Below are 18,336 nucleotides of genomic sequence, written 5' to 3'. Positions count from 1 at the left end.
TTCTGGTAATGCTAATATAGGTGCATGGGTTAATCTTTGCTTAAGAATTCTAAAGGCTTCTTCTTGTTTTGGTCCCCATTCAAACTTAACAGATTTACAGGTTAACTTAGTCAAAGGAATGGCTATCCTAGAAAAATCTCGAATAAATCTTCTATAATAACCGGCCAATCCTAAGAAACTTCTAACCTTAGTTGATGATTCAGGAGTTTTCCATTTAGTGATTGCCTCTATCTTTGCTGGGTCTACATGAATTCCTTCATGATTCACTAAATGTCCGAGAAATTGTACCTGTTCTAACCAAAACTCACACTTTGAAAACTTAGCATAAAGCTTTTCTTTTCTTAACAAGCTTAAAAGTAAGTGTAAGTGCTTAGCATGCTCTTCTTTACTTTTAGAGTAAATTAGAATATCATCTATGAAGACAATTATGAATTTATCCAAATATGGCTTACATATTCGGTTCATCATGTCCATAAATGCGGCTGGGGCATTGGTTAAACCAAATGGCATGACAGTAAATTCATAATGACCGTACCTTGTTCTGAATGCGGTTTTAGGAATATCCTCTTCCTGTACCTTTAATTGATGATATCCTGATCTTAAATCAATTTTAGAGAAAAATCGAGCTCCTTGAAGTTGATCAAACAAATCATCGATTCTTGGTAATGGGTACCGATTCTTAATCGTGACTTTGTTCAATTCACGGTAGTCAATGCACATACGCATTGATCCGTCCTTCTTTTTGACAAATAATATCGGTGCTCCCCATGGCGATGAACTTGGCTGTATAAATCCTTTTTCTAACAATTCATCTAATTGTTTCTTCAGTTCTTGCATTTCAGCGGGTGCTAAACGGTAAGGTGCTTTGGCAATTGGTGCTGTTCCTGGTAGCAGATGGATTCTAAATTCAACTTCCCTGTCTGGCGGTAATCCTGGCAATTCTTCTGGAAAGACATCTGAAAATTGGGATACTACTGGAATATCTTTTAATTCTTTTCCTTTAGTGTTAGTGATTATAGAAATCAAATATACTATAGATCCTTTTCTTATACAACTTGCAGTTTTCATCACAGAGATGAATTTTGTGGATCTAAAGGGTTTATCTCCTTTAATTGAAATCTTTTCACCTCTGGGTGACTTTAATTGAATTGTCTTTTGATCACATAAAATACTGGCTTTATTGGCTATTAACCAATCCATTCCTAACACAACATCAAATCCAGCCAGATTCATTGGGTAAAGGTTTGCCATAAATTTTTGATTAAAAATTTCTATTCTTGCCCCCTGCAAGATTTCAGAAATCCTAACAGTTTCTCCATTTGCGGTTTCTACTAGACATTCTTGTGGTAGTTTAGTTAATGATTTATTTAGGAGTTTGCAAAATGAAGTATTAATAAAACTTTGGTTGGCACCAGAGTCAAATAATACTTTAGCAAAAATATCATTAACTAAAAACGTACCAGCAATGACGTCTGGGATCATCTTGGCTTCGTCTGCAGTCAAAACAAATGCTCTAGAATTTCTAGGATTCTTGTTGTTTGCAGCTGAAGTCAACTTTGGGCAGTTTGTCTTAATATGACCTGGTTCCCCACAGTTGAAGCAGACCCTGCTATTAGCTTTCCTCCTGCAATCTTCTTCCTTGTGACCTGAGAATTTGCAGAAATTGCAGTATATGGGGCATTTTCCAGAATGCTTCCTTTTGCAATACTTGCAATAAGGTGCAGATGTAGAACCTACATTCTTACGGTTGAAATTCCTAGAACGGAATTCTTGGGTAAGCCGTTGGGATAAATTTTTCCTCTGATCTTCTTCCCTAGTACGGATTAGTTCATCTGTCAAGGTATTGGCTAGTTCTACAGCTTCTTCTATGGTTTGAGGTCTAGCTGCCTTGACTACATGTCTAATTTCTCCAATTAATCCCCAGATGTAACGGGAAATTAACACCGGTTCAGGTGATGCAAGGCTTGGTACTATCCTAGCATATTCAAAGAATGTGGTAGTGTAACCTTTACTGTCTACCCCAGTCATTCTAAGATTTAGAAACTTATTTGCTATTTGTTCTTTTTCATTGGGAGGGCAGAATTTCCTTTCTACCATGTTCTTAAATTCCTCCCACTCCATGTTATAAACCCTATCACTTCCTCTAGTTTGGAGAATAGTGTTCCACCATTCTAGGGCTGCATTCTTAAACAGATTTGAGGCAAACATTATTTTATCTTCTTCAGCACACTTGCTTATTTTCAGAACAGCCTCAGTTTTCTCTATCCAGCGTAAAGCTGCAATAGGTCCTTCATTGCCCGAGAATTCTATTGGTTTGCAGGACCAGAATTCTTTGTAAGAACAACCAGTTGGCATGGTTCTTCTTCTTTTGGGAATGGGCGCTTGAAGTATAAGTTCATTATTCACGCTGTGTTCTGGTTCAGTTGGTCGCTTACTGCTATGCTTACTTTTATTATTCGCTTCTTGAACAGTTTGAATAATAAAGGGCATTGCATCTATAATTCCCTGTGCCACAATATGCTGAATGGCACTATTATCCATTTGGTTTCCGTTGTTATCGTTGTTCAGAATTTCGTTAACCACGTTATTGTTACTCTGGTTATCGTTATTCAGATTTTCTTGATTTCCCGCGTCGGCCATCTGAATTTTTAGACATTTACCAGATATTAATATCACAAATAATATTTGTATATAACCAATCACATAACACGCACGTTTAACCAAAAACGTCGAGCATTGCGACTTTTACTCTTTTTATATACTATGCATCGATACACAACAGTACAGAAATTTAAAATTACAGTACCGACTGAAATGTAAAGCTACAATACTATTAGTATGCATCCGTAGTTTTTTTTTTTTTCACACATACACAAATATATTATTATATTATTATTATATTTATTATTATTATTACTACCATTTTTACCATCACCTTCACTGATATGGATTCATCCAAAAATCCATATTACGCTCATCGTATTTCCATACGAGGCGTTCTCCCACCTGTCGCATACGATCACTGCTTTCTAAAATTTCCTCCCCAAAAGTCCTAAGTTCCTGAACATTTTCTGCACTCATTGGGGGTGCAGGTTCTAGGATTGGGTGTGGAATTTGTGGTGCGGGTGCCTGATATGGGGCCTGGTAAGGGTATGGGTTTTCTAAGATTTCCCTAACATAAGCATCAGTAATATTGTAGGGATCTTGTGGATCTAACCCTGGGTAAGCTCCTAAATTTGGCATCGGCACATTTTCCTGAATTGGGTTTTGTTGCACATAGTCCCTAACATCGTCCCACCAGGGGTCGTAGTTGTTTGGGTCTAGAGGATCAGGTGCAGGTACCCTAGGTATTTCCTCCGGGTTGAAATCAGGCATTTCTATCTGGTTTTCTATTTCCATGGGTTGATCAGGATTTTGTGGTTGGGGTGCTAGCATTTGTTCCAGGTTTGGATTAGCAGCAGTGGTTGCTAAAATATGGATATTAGCGATACCCCTATTGAGCATATCCTGATTATAAGCATCAGTTTCTCTTTTTGCTGCGGCTAACACTCGCTGTTCCTGCAACTTTTTCATTCTTTTCCTACGCTCGTGCGCTCCCCTACTGAACCATCCCCTCTTTTTCTGAGGAAATGGCTCTTCAGACTGAGCCTTAAACACAAAGATTCCTTCTTCTGTGTCAGCAGAATACCCTGAGAGGGCAGGCTGAGAAGAGGAGGTGCCTTCGCTCCTAGGCGAACCAGACAGTTGACGATAGGCGTCAGAAGGTCCTTGGTCACTCATACTGTAAACTAACAAATAGTCAGATAACACAGAGCCAGAAATACAATTATATACGTATTTCCATAATTTATTTCCTAACACTTTGAATTTTGATGTCAGCAGAACACTTCTGTGGCTGAATCAGTGGCATAGCTCTGATACCACCTCCTGTCACAACCCCCGATCCCTATTTCCCAGGAACGGGCGGCCGTGAGCCAGTTGCGGTGGTATCACGTTATTATTTCATTTGGCAGCGGAAATTTTCATCAGGACCGTAGTTAGGAAATATTTAAATCAGAGTAAACCACCTCGTTTTATAATATTAAACAAATGGGTAAAACCCAAGTTTTTATTACAAACTAAATTACAGGGATAAATCCCACTTTATTGAAATAAAACGCTTTCTTTTATTTAGGTAACTTTTATTGCCACTTTTCCAAGCCTTCAGTGCTGTCCAGCTGGCTTCTATTTGGCTTTCACATTTTATTACCTAAAACGCGTTTTAAAAACATTTTGTCAGTGGAAAATACTGGTGAATAATCTCAATTTAATGAATTCAATTGAAACAGTATTGAGGGCGATTACAATGTTTATATCTACCCAATTACTCATTCAGTAGTGTCAAGTCTGACTAGAGGGTCATATTACGCATTGGCTAACTCTTCGTCCAATGGTAACGTTACTCAAATTTTGTATACAAAACCCCAACTTACCGGCAGTAATTGTAGAATTACAAAGACTCAATCACTGCTAAATTGCATTGTAAAAAGATTAAGGTTTTGTAAAAACTGTTAACAAAAAGGAGATTACTCACATTGCTATTTTAGGGTTTTCCTTTATGATTTCCTGGTGAATATCTATAATTTACACAAATGCACGTGTGTTAGTATAATAACCCAATTTAACATTAGTAATACCCTTCCCGAGACGGCATTCCAACGACTACGTCGGGCAGAACCACGACAGCCGTTACGGAACCCTAGATCAATCGGGCAGCGTATCTAATACGTCTCCAGGGGTTATAATACTTACATCGTAGCAGAACCTCGCTATTTTAGGGGGTATAATACCCGGGTATAGTGTACACTACTCAGAATTTAAGAAAGAAAGAAAAGATTTGAGCGAGCAGACTGAAGGCCCGATGCCTCCTATTTATATTGCTGAAATTGGACTCCCACGCGGCCCGCGTGGAGTTTGGGCCAAGTCTACGCGGCCCGCGTCAACAGGCGGTCAACACGTAGCTTGGTCCGGTCAGCGTATAGCTTCGACACGAGTTGGACACGTGGCTTTTCCGGGTTGTGCCACAAACCAGGACACTCGCGGCCCGCCTTCACTTATCCAACTATGTACGCGGCCCGCTTGGGCTTGAGGTTTTGGCCATGTCTGGTTCTCCTACTCGCGCGGCCCGCGTTAGGTTGAGGTGAGGTCCATGCGGCCCGCCTCAACTTAACTTTTATTTATTTTATATAATATAATATATTTTGGGGCTCGGTTTTCACATACGGGGTACATATAAAGACACATTGGGCTATTTCAAGATATATTAGGGCGTTAAAATTATTATGAGGATGTCGGTTTTACCGAGGGTTGTTATACACACTATCATTACGATAAATTCAACTATAGAGAAATGTAATATCTTTCTATATCTGTGTGTATTTATATTCCTAATATTGTTTTAATAACATCGTGTTAGAAATCGTGTATTACATGAGTTAAATAGAAGAAATATTAAACAGTTAGCAATGAAAATTTAGATTGTATATGTGACAACCCGAGAATTCAAGGTTTTTACTTTACACATCACTGACTACACAATCCTGTTTTTGCAATTTGGTTTACGTGTTTGGTTTACGTGGTGTCTGTGCAGTTTATCTGAATGAATGATTAATGTTTAATGCTTGATCTTTATATGTGAAGTGTTAAATATATTTATTTAAAGTTTATTAATAATGTCCTTCGTCACAACCTAACCTCAACGAATAATAGGGTTCTTCGCCAACCCATCTCGACGAAAGAAGGTCTTTCGCCGTAAGGGCCTTCAGCTTAAATAGTTGCGGCCCAGCATGTTACTTTTAAAACGTAAACTTGTGATAGGTAACCTTCAATTGGAAACTAAAAACCCTAGCATTATCTTCCTCCCTCAAGTTCGACGGCAAACCCTCTTCGAAGCTCTCTCTCCTTTTGAGTACCCCCTCTTCATCTCTCGGTTAGTATGTAAACAATAATTGATCAGTTATTATTGATGGTTATGAGTTTTGTTATAGATCTAGGGTTTGTTATAGTCCTGTAAATATGATTGATTGTATAATCAAGTGATGTTGAGGTTTAAGTTGCAATGATATTGAATCGACTGTGTTGTGTAAATACTGACTAATGAATTGGAATGTATGACGAAGAGAATCTTCGGTGGTTTTCTTGTGTTAACAAATGGGTAGACTTGGTAGGGTAATAGGGTAACATGATCGATGAACTGTGACTGCATAATGTGTTTATGATAATGATTGTATTCGGCTAAATGACCACTGATGGGTTAGTTCGAGGATCGCATGATTTGTGTATGATTAAAATTATGTGAATCGATGAAACTGTTGTGGTTGTTTGTGATTAGACGTATGACGGCAAGTAGGGTTATGCGGTGGCTTATCTGTGATGCACTCCGACGAAGGATCATCACCCGACGAAAAATGATCTCGACGAAATATAGATATTTCGTCACTGTTGGTCACGACGAAGAAGGTGTAATTCGTCACCTGTAACCCGACGAAAAATAGGTGTTTCGTCACCTAGATATTCCGTCGCAAAGAGGTAATTCGTCGAGAAAGAAAATGAGTTGAACAGTAGGTACCTATATTGATGAGGATGATAGATACTTGTGTGTATACGATCCTTGTTGCATGTCAATGAGAATAAGAAACTTGGTTCGATTAGTATGTATAGCAAACTCACCTGTGAGGTTATGTGATACTTTGTGACATTCACATGAGATGTGATATTGTGTTAGAAATGTGTATTTGCTACCTGCTATACTGTGATCTCGTGACAGATGTAAACTATGTAAAGATCGATAACTTGATTGATTGTAAGATTGATGTTATTGGTAACCATTGTTGGGAACATGAATTTGTGATGTAAACGTGTATGAAATGTTTTAATCTGGAGCCATCTGCGGTAATTGAGTTAATAACAACATCAAATCACTGAAATGTTTTAAACTCATATCTTGTAACTAAATGTGTTAACAAACTTTGAACTCACCAGCGTCGTCTGACACACTTGTCTGCATGCTTGCAGGTCTGTGGGTTATATCATTGGAACTTGTTGTCTGGGAAGCTGGAGTGGTCATGGGTCGAGATACATGGAATCGCAAAACAAGTCTAATCGTACATGTGGTTTATGAAACATTTAACAAATGATTTATGCTTCCGCTGTATACAATGAATTACATTTAACGTTTTGTAACACTTTATGTTAATTAATGAAAGTTTTTATTTTAAATATTGTTATGAGTTCAATGTGATTGGTGACTAGATCCTGGTACGTCCCGCGGTGTTTCCGCAAGTGGTATTTTGAGGGTGTGACAGTATAAATTAAGAAATAGAATATGAAGGGTGATAAAAATAAAAAAGCGGAAAAAAAAAAGAATGAAGTCGCAAAGTTATGACGCGTGACATAATCACTTGCTTATTTATCAGGTATAGATTGATGTTATGATTCGTCATAAATATAAAAACTAAATATGCTTATTTATAAGGTGTAGATTGATATTATAATTCATCATAAATATAAAAAAATGAATGCAGCACATGTCGTCATTAAGGACCAAAAAAGTAATAGAATATAACATTGCTAGTTTTTGTAATTTAAACCCCCATAGATAAAACACTATACAATGTACTTACAAAAAATATAAGCAATAGATAAAACAAACAGATGTACTAAATATTAACATAATGATAGTTTTTTATATACCAATATAAGATTGTAAACATCTGAAACCACCTCTAGCGATTTTCATCCGTGTAACATTTGGAATATTGGATTTTAATAATCGTATTCGCCGTTAGCCGCTAATAGTTCAAATTTCGAAAATAACCACTGGCAGTCCCAACTATTAACATATTGGCCACCAATGGACCCTGATTAACAAAACCCTAATGTCGTTAGTCTCTGGACGCCGGAAAACCGTTTTTGGCAAGAAAAAAGTTTCTAAAGGTCCGATCTAAGGTTACAAAGAGGTTTGGGACAAAAATGTTGAGTTTTCCGGCAAAAAAGAAGTTTTCCGGCAGCTTCAATAATTGGGGTTTTTTTTACTAGAAAAAGGTTCCTAAAGGCAGGGGCGTAGCTTTGTGGGGGCCGGAGGGGGTGCCCGACCCCCCGAACTTTTTGCTCAGTAGTGCACGATATATAGTTTTCGTATAGAATTTTGTAGGTATATATGTTTTCGGCCCCCCGGTTTTATAATTTTTTTTAGGTATATACGTTTTCGACCCCCGGTCGGAAATCTCAAGCTTCGCCACTGCCTAAAGGTCCGTAATAAGGTTTGGGACGAAAATGTTGAGTTTTCCGGAGACCAGAGACTAATGGCTTTAGGGTTCTGTTAGTCAGGATCCATTGGAGGCTAATATGTTAATAACTAAGACTATCAATGGTTATTTTTAAAGTTGAGACTGTTAGCGGCCAACGGCGAATAATTGAGATTATTAAAATCCAATATTATCTATATTAATACAAAGTTGTGATGAACAGTACTTTTATTTTTCCTTTTTCAATATTGTTTTTCTATGTTTTCATTATTTTATTGTTTTATTACGCTAATTAATTTTAAACATATTTTTTTCTCATATAACTTTTAACATATTATCAAAATATTCGTTTTCAAACAAGAAACCATAGGAATGAATGCGAACTGGTATCAAGGTTGTTTGGTTTAGTTCGGTAAGGTATTTATAGAAAGCAAAAACAATAAAAATAAACACCGATACAGATACAGATGTTGTCCAATCGGTTTCGATTTGGTTTGGTACTATATCAGTACAATATCCGTTTTCGAAAAAAATATCGCAATGAACTAAAATAAACATTAAATATAAAGGAACCGAACCAATATCAACTAAACAACATCGGTATCGGTTTCGATATTCATTTTTAATGTTTTCAATCAATGTAATGTTTTCTCTTTCGATTACTATAAGTAAGCAAATTGATAATGACTAAATTCCCGCCGCGAAGTGCTAGGAAATTTCACTATATATATTAAAGCTAGGTGACGATGAATAGTAATATATTCTTTATTTATTATTATAAGTTTTCTAGGTTTTAATTTTTTTTGTTATTTTATTATATTTAATTAATTTTAAACATATTTTGTTTTCTGTTATAACTTTTAAGATACGATGATTTATAAAATTTCAAGTATGTTGTTAAGAAATGTATATTTTTATCTACATCTTGATATAAAAATGGAAACTGAGTTAATATACATGGAATCTAAGTACAAACGTACATCTTATCAAAGGTTACATTTTCGTAATTCTAATAATACAATGTAATGTTTTATAAAATTCATAATATACCATTATGATGTGCTTATTTTTATCTATGTTTTGATAAAAGTTTTGTTCAAAATCGAACTGGTAAAATATAATTGATTTTTCTGTTTTTATTTTAACGAACCGAACTAATTATACCGCTACAACCTCAGTAGCACTATAGAGTATATTTTATATATTGTATGCTATGGTGTCGGTACCATACCGGTATCAGGACGAACAAATGTGATATCACCCTAGGAACATCGATGCTTTGTCCATATCAATCGATCAACATCGGTATAGGTACTATCGAAAACATTACTGATATTCGTTCTCATGGTCTTCGACCGACGTAAAATACGTGTCGATATCATTTTGGTCAGAATTTATTTTTTTAGTTGATACACCGAGTGCTCATAACGTACCAATACCATAATGAATCGAACTGATAACGACCGGATAACCGCCGCAACGCGCGGAAGAATATTACTAGTTCATATTATGTTCAACTTGGTTTTTAATTTAACCATAACTCATTTGAAGAGTATAAAATACAATGGAAAATCAACTCAATATAACATACAAGAATTGGCAAGGAGGTATGCAAAACAAATAATTTGTGTATAATATAAAGATAGAATAATATCATACATGACGAATGCACCTAGTCGATCATTTACTCCGATTTGAGTATATGTAACGATAGAATCATATCTTACGAATCTAGTTAACTCTAGTCTAAACGCAATGTTCACAAAAACAATGAATCGCCTATATAAAGTTAAATTAAACTTCCCTACAGCACCAACAACAATCACTATCATTACCTTAGTCATCAACGACAATCGCGGTCATTGCATTAGTCACAAAACCTCATCGCACACTACAAAAGCCGTTTCCATCTCTTAGAAATAAGAGGATTCAATCAACCAATTACTTATCATATAAGCTAAGCACCTATCAAGTTGTGAGTTGTGACCACCTATCTAGGCTACAGTCCTTTTAACCATTCAATGTATCAAATAACTACAGCTTTCATTGCTAATCGCTATCCCGAAAATTCGATTTATGTGGCCTCAATTTTGACAACAATAAAATCATTAGATCATGCAACATTGGTGACATGTAGCCATCAACTATGCTTTCAAGGAAAGAAAATGAATTAATTTAACAAGGGTGTTTGGTATACATGCATGCATATATGCATATGCATCAAGCCATTAAATAATGAAATTTAGAGTGAAATAGTAAAAGAAAATGAATTAAATTAACAAGGGTGTTTGGTATACATGTATATGCATCAAATAATGAAATTTAAAAGAAAAAAAAAAGCAATAAAGCATACATATGCAAATGGTAAGAGTTTGCATTTGCAGTATGATATATGTGTGTCCCATTAACCACTGGGTGTCAGCCCAGTGGCCACCGACACCCATCTTAAAACCTGCAAGGGGGAGGTCGCAAGTTTGTATTGATCAATTAGGATGCCAGCTAGATAAGTGGTTGGACATTTATAAAATATCTACTATTCAAACTTCATATTTTGTTAATATTGTCAATCCGCACATAAAAATATGTAGCTCTGTTTTATAGATAAACTATTTATCAGGGTCATTCCTACGTTTTTGAAAGTCCTAAGCGAACTATAAAGTCGTGGCCCTATTAAATTGACATATAAAAAAAATCAACAATTGAGAATTTGAGATTGAGATTGAGATTTTGAGACATTGAATGACGACAACGATGATTTTTCCTAATCCCAACCCTAATTTCGCCCAATCTGCAATCCGTTTCACATTGGTTACTCAAAAGATGTCACAAGTAACGAGGGTTGGTGTGTTGCGGCACTGCTTTTGGATTCTGAAATGAACCATGCGCGAATAGTGTGGACTCCTGGAGTAAAATCCTAAATCTTAGGCCTACAAACATTGTTTAAACGAGCCTAAAACAAATCTAGTAAATAGAAAAAAAATGGAGGTCCTTATCTTTAGGTAGCCTAGGCCTTAGTTTAGTTTAGGTTGATAAACCTAATAAACCGGCCTTAATACTTGTGATGTAATTTGGTATTTTTGAACCAGTCCAACCAATATACCGATAAGATGATTGGTTTGATTATTGTTGCAGTCATAAAATAGTGAGTAGCCACTACCATAAAGCAACAATTAAAAGATACCTTTTAACTTTAGTAAGGTTAATAAAAATTAATTAAAATTGTTACTTGGTACATTGAAGGGTTAGTATACACCATATAGACTTTAATCTAAATGACCGTAAAAATAAGCAAGCAACACAATTAAGTAAAAGTTAATTTTAATTGTAACAAGTTAAATAAATAATAATTAGTATAAAAAGAATTAAACTTATAAAAAAGATATTTGTTAAAAAAATAAGAAAATTAACTTTATTAAACTTTAAGGGTCGTATAACAATTCTATTAAAGTTTGGGGGTTGAAACGTAAATCGCTTATTAGTGATAACTATATTAAAGTTAAGGGTTAAAATTCTATAATGATATTTTTGAGACACTTTCAAACAAATTTTATATCATGTATTATCAAAACATTAGATGTTTGCCTAGCTTATCATTAATTTGAGATGTGTTATATTATATCACTAGAATTGAGACCCGCCGCAATGCGGCGGGGATTCTTTAGCTATGATTAAGTCGATCTAGGACTCACACATTATGTTAAACCTGTCAAACGGGAAAAATAGACGATGTAAAAACATTCACCCACACACGCATGTTGCGTCATGTTAACTCGCAAAATTTAGAACGAAACGTAAAAAAGTTTAAACAAAAGACGCACATTGCGATGTGTTAAGGCACAAAATTTAGAACCAAGCATAAAGCGAAAAATTTGTGGAAAATGAAAACTGTAAAGGACCAAAGTTGAAAGTAAAAAAATTTGTGAGGATAGATTGCAAAAGATAAAAAGTTTTGGGTTAAAAGTAAAAAAACAAATAGTTTCAGGTTAAAAGTAATTTATGAAATACTTTTGGGTGAAAAATCAAAAAAATCAATTTTTTTTTGAAACCCCCAAAGCCAAGGTTACGACACCCAGATGCATAACGATTTTTTCTTTGGAAAACCCCCAAAGCACACGCCGCGTTGCGATGGGGCGTAAAACAGTGTCAAATATTACTAATGTCACACAACCATTATCGACCACCAACACTGACTCGACCTAGGGTTTGCGTGTTGCGACAAACCTGTCAAACATGGAAAAATAGAGGTAAAAACGTTGAATCACACATGTACGTTGCGTCGTATTAACTTGCAAAATTTGAAACAAAACATAAAAAAGTTGAACCACACTTGTACGTTGCGTCGTATTAACTCGAAAAATTAAGAACTATACGTAAAACGAAAATTTGCCAAAGATGAAAAGTATAAGTGACAAAAGTTGTGAAGTTAAATTGCAAATAATGAAAAGTTTTGGGTTAAAGTTAAAAAAACAAATTATGTAGTGTTAAAATTGCAAAAGGTAAAAACTTTTAGGTTAAAAATAATGAAAAGTTTGGGTTAAAGTTAAAAAAACAAATTATGTAGGGTTAAAATTGTAAAAGTTAAAAACCTTTGGATTAAAATTAAAAAAGGAAGTTTTTTTTTTGAAAAACTCATAAAGCACATGTTACAAGTTGTTATGCACAAAAAGTTTGCTTATTTATATATGGAATAATTATAAATTTACCTATATACCCTTTTCCATAACATTAAATACACATATTAAATGAAGTAATAGAGCATTTCTATTGGTTTAAAACTTATTCTTTTTATTCTTACAAAATTTTTCTTCTCATTTGAACCCTCCACTATCTTTATAAACCCTATGTATTATAAAACTTTGGACTAAACTGACAAAATAACCCAAAACACAGGGACTAAAATGACATTTAACTCTTTACATTATATTAATTTATATTTAGTGTATGTCTTTTATTAAAGTCAAGATAAATAATTTTGAAATCTAATAAATATTTCAAAAGATTATATTATCTCCTATACGATATGTATTATAAAAGTTTGGACTAAACTGACAAAATGACCCAAAACACAGGGACTAAAATGGTATTTAACTCTTTACATTATATTAATTTATATTTAGTGTACGTCTTTTGTTAATGTCAAGATAAATAATTTTGAAATCTAATAAATATTTCAAAAGATTATATTATCTCCTATACAAATTGTTAAAATCTAATTTTATAATTATCTTTTAATTAATATTAATTATCTATATTTAAGTAGGAGATAAAGATGAGAAAACTAAAAAATAGATGGCTACAATGAATGACACGTGTCCCAAAATTAATTTCTTTTATTATATAGTATAGATTTATACTGTGAAACAATTGAACTTTCACAATTTTAAAAACTATGATTAAAACGGCTTCGCATGATTGGATTATGAAAACTTAAAAGTTTTTAGATATTTGTTCCCTTATCTTCTCATCCTTCCTTCGAGCATATACGAAGATTACATAACACATGCTACTCTAATGCACTCATCATTCAACATGTTTCAACCAGTGTTAGTAAAAATCAGGATTAGTCGGTGATTAATCACTAGTCGGTCAAGTACTGATTAACTTCTTTTTAATCGGTCAGTTAATCGGTACTCAGCCCTAATCAGCTATCCCGGTCAAATTCCAACCAAAAGTCGGTGATTCCGGCAAAAACCTGTAAATTTACGTCAGTTTCCAACCTAATCATGTAGATTATGGCGATTAATTTGATATACTTAAAAAAAGGGTTGAGGACAGGTTAAAACTTATCTACTTAAAATATTTACTTATAAATTTGTGTATATATTTATAAAAAATAAAAATTAGATATAAAAATCCCAATCCAATTAATCGCTAGTTAGTACCTTACCGACCAACTAGCGTCTAACGACTTTTACAACCATGATCTCAAGTAAAAAAAGGTGTTCCACCTAACACGTTTTTTTTTTAATCACGAGACAGTTTTAACAATGTTTTTAAAAAACTGTCACTCAGTCGATTGTTCTGCTGGTTCACTTATCGAACCGGACTACTTCATAACGAATTTGAGAGTAAAAAATAAACAGAAAGTATATAAATAAAACGAAGATAAGTGAAAAATTAACAACCATTATCATTATCAACAACTACAAAACTAGGTGACGGCATCGACAGGGAATAGCTGTGGCCCTTAATTGGGCTAAATGGGCGGCAACTAGCTGCCTGGCACTTCCCTATTGGCCTAACAAATTTATGATTTTATCCCCTTTTAAAATTACGATTTTGCCATCAGTTCAAAATTATGTTTTTGCCCCCACTTAAAAATAAATTTACGCTTATGCTCCCAGCTAAATATTTCAATTTTGCACCCGATTAAAAATTATGATTTTGCCCCGTTTCAATTTACAGTTTTGCCATTAGTTTTTTTCCCTTAAAAATACGATTTCCCCATCAGTTCAAAATTATGTTTTTACCCCCACTTAAAAATAAATTTACGCTTTCGCTCCCAGCTAAAAATTCCAATTTTGCCCTCGGTTCAAAATTACGATTTTGCCTCGTATAAATTTATAATTTGTCATTAGTTTTTTTCTCACAGCCAAGTTACGATTTTGCCCGCAACTTTAATTTACATTTTCCCCATCGTTTTTGTTTGTTTTCCTGGTGAAATTACAAGTTTGTCCCCAGTGTAAAATTACAGTCGTGCCGCCAGCTTCCTGGCACTCCCCCGTTGGTCTATTTAGTTTACAATTTATCCCCGAATTAAAATTATGATTTGGCCCTCAATTAAAAATTACGTTTTGCCCATCATTTTAGTTTTTTTTTTTACCAAAACTATAAAGGTTTTTGTTTTAATTGGTTTACTTGATTTATTTTTTTTTCGTGTCATGGAGGTGCCTAACACTAGCTCATTAGTCCTGAAAAATTACATTTTTGCCCTGAACCAAAAATTACTGCCTTATCATTGTTTTTGTTTTTTTTTCCTATCAAAATTATAGTAGTCTTTTTTTAATTGATTGAGAATTATTTGGTCATCGCTCCGCAACACGGGTGGGGCATCTACTAGCTATAAAAGACAAACGTGATGTCTCTACTTTATAAAAAAAAAAAGAAAAAAGAAAAAAATGAAACATTGTCCGAAAAGGTTCGACTGAATCAACGGCACTGACCGACACGTATATAAATGATATGAATGAATAATAAATGATCTAAAGTTGAAAAGAAATCTTAAAATTAGACCCAGGGTAATGGTTAATGTCCTTTAAGAGACATTTTTTTGACACATTATCATCAAAATGGTTCATGTAAGGGGATACGGTGTGGGTGCGGCAACCAAGCGGCAAAGACGTTTGCCGCGCGGCAAACACCGCCGCCGACCAACATAGGTCGCGGCAAAAGATTAAAGGCGGTGATGGATTACCGAAGCGAGAAAGAAGAGGGCTGCCATATTTATTACCCCTATAACGGTAATATTACCGTTTGATGTAAAAAAAAAAAAATTGTTTTTTAAATTTTTTTTCACCCTATATACATACCACTCACACATTTTAAAAAAATACACCTTTCTCTCTATACTCTCTCAATCTATTCTACACTTTGAAAAATATGAAAGGCTCAAAGAAGGGTGAAGGCAAGAAGAAAATGGTAGGGTCCGGTTCAAAGTCGAAGCCTCAAGATAAACGTGGTTCGGGTGGTAGTAGTGTCCCGTTTAATCCGCAACTTGGGTTTGCGAGTCACACCCAACCTCCATTTTATTTTAACCAACCCATGCATCAACCTTTCGGTTATGATACCCAACCCACCCAAAATTGGATGCAATACGGTCCGAGGATGACTCAAGCCGGTTATTATGATTACTCCCAAGAAGCGCAAAATGCTTTTGACCCGTTTGCTTTTCAAAACCCAATGTCACAATCACCAACCCAAGACGAACAAGATGACGCCGATGAGGAGTTCGTGCCGGAAACACAAGAACATGAGTTAGATGATATTGATGAAGATGTTGCGGATGATGAAGATGTTGCGGATGAACCGGAAAAAAAAGCAAAAGCCAAACGGGAAAATTGGTCGCCTAGACAAGAAGAGGCGTTGGCAAAGGCTTTTGTTCATTGCACTTTGAATAAAAGAAAAGGCAATCAACAAAAGAAGGATAGCTTTTGGAAGAAAGTTCTAAACCACTTTAACGAAACGGTCGGCGGAAGTAATCGAACCCACCACCAAGTTCGATCAAAATGGGTGACGATGCAAACAAAAATTAACACATTCAACGGTCTATATCATCAAGCGGTAATTTTTTTATACGGTTTATTTTTTTATACGGTTTATTTTTTTATACGGTTTATTTTTTATACGGTTTATTTTTTTATACGGTTTATTTTTTTATACGGTTTATTTTTTTTATACGGTAATTTTTTTATATGGTTTATTTTTTTTATACGGTTTATAGGATCGTTTACGTCCTAGCGGGAGTGACGACGCATATGTAATGAAACAAGCGTTAAAGGATTACAAAAGCAAAGAAAATATTGAGTTCGCTCATGTTGCGGCTTGGGAGGTTGTTAGAACAAGTCAAAAGTGGTCGCCGGTACCTTTGTTGAATGAAGAAAGCTCCGGTTCGGGTCTAAAAAGAAAGTCTTCGGATTCGGGAAATTATGCCCGAGGATCACCGAATGTCGAAATCTCAAGCGGATTCACTATTCCCGACATAAACGAGGATCCTTCACCACCACCACCAAGACGACAAACGAGAAAGGAGAAAAAGGACAAAGGGCCGTCTTCAAAAAACGAAGATCCAAGAGATATAACACGCAAATTCGAAGAGTACAAGGCCATGAAAAAAGAGATAATGGAAATTAAACGTGTACGAGAAGAAAAATATTTGACCTTGGCGGATGAGCAACGAGAGGCGTTGCGACAAACAATGTACGAGAAGGACTTTGAGTGGTATAATCGGCCTACCGACGACCTTAACCCGAAGATGTTGGAAGTCGCACTCGCTAGAAAACGTGAGATCGCAAAAAAATATGGATGGCCTTGTGATTTTTAGTTTTTTTTTAAGTTAGATTTTATTAAAAATGTAATGTTTTATTTTTATTTAAGATGTAATGGTTTATTTTTAATTAAAATGTAATGCTTTATTTTTATTTTTAAAAGTTTATGTTTTTTCCATTTTATCTTAAATATAAAAAAACATAAAATAAAAAAAAAGTTTGCCACTCAGCAAGTGTTTAAACCACTGCCAACAATTTTCAGCAAAGTTTAAACACTTTTGCCTAATTGACATGGCACACTCTGATTGGTCGGTTTTTTGGTTTGCCACTTTAAAGTGTTTAACCACTCCTTATACCCTAATGCTTAAGGCTTCATAATGCTCTTTCATTTATTAGTTTCCTTATTTTTCCTCCTTATTGGGCATTATTCTAGAAATGTCCATCTCTCTTCACACCCCTATAATGCCCATAAGGAATGGTAGAAGAGCATTATCAAAATCTTTCATGCTCTTATAAAGCCCCATTACATATGGCCTTAGTCTCAACACCCGCGTTGCGGATAGGGATGAGGTGAAAAACTTACGACACAATACAAACCTGATAAAAAAACTAATTACGTTTTGATTTGGCTAATCTGTTTATCATCACTACTTTTAATGGCAAACATGATCGAAAATATCAACATTCAATCATTCCTTTGGTGAAAAACAAGGCGACAACTCTAAAAATTTAGTGACAACGTTGAGTTTCTTTCAACTTTAATGTATGATTTAAATCATGTATCATTTTATTTTGATGGGGAAAAAGAAAAGTCTTACTCCTAAATACTTTTGTATCTTCCTCTTTTGAATAGAAAAGACATATTTTATCATTACATCATGTTTTTTGTGTACCATAAAATTATAAAGATGGGTTAACTCTCATTTTCATTTCATATGGTTTATCAATTATGTCAGTCCTAGCTAATTTTTAAATTTGTACCATTTCTGTCTCTAACAATTTTGAAACGTCCTAAAAGTTAACGTCCATTAATTTTGTTTGTTTAACAACAGGGGCGGACCTATAGC

The 18,336-nt window shown here is 34.7% G+C and overlaps 1 protein-coding gene across 1 annotated transcript; it reads left to right on the top strand.

Annotated features, from left to right (window-relative positions):
* The first annotated feature begins 15,904 nt into the window (after positions 1-15,904).
* On the top strand, positions 15,905-17,340 carry LOC110926047. Its single transcript, XM_022169808.2, has 2 exons — positions 15,905-16,565; positions 16,726-17,340. The coding sequence occupies exons 1-2, from the start codon at positions 15,921-15,923 to the stop codon at positions 17,323-17,325; spliced, it is 1,245 nt and encodes a 414-aa protein (XP_022025500.1). The 5' UTR covers positions 15,905-15,920; the 3' UTR covers positions 17,326-17,340.
* Positions 17,341-18,336: the final 996 nt, after the last annotated feature.

Source organism: Helianthus annuus, chromosome 17 (genome assembly GCF_002127325.2).
Source record: "Helianthus annuus cultivar XRQ/B chromosome 17, HanXRQr2.0-SUNRISE, whole genome shotgun sequence".
Lineage (NCBI taxonomy): Eukaryota > Viridiplantae > Streptophyta > Magnoliopsida > Asterales > Asteraceae > Helianthus > Helianthus annuus.
Note: the sequence above shows the minus strand (reverse complement) of the source record. Positions and strands in the feature narration are given on the sequence as shown.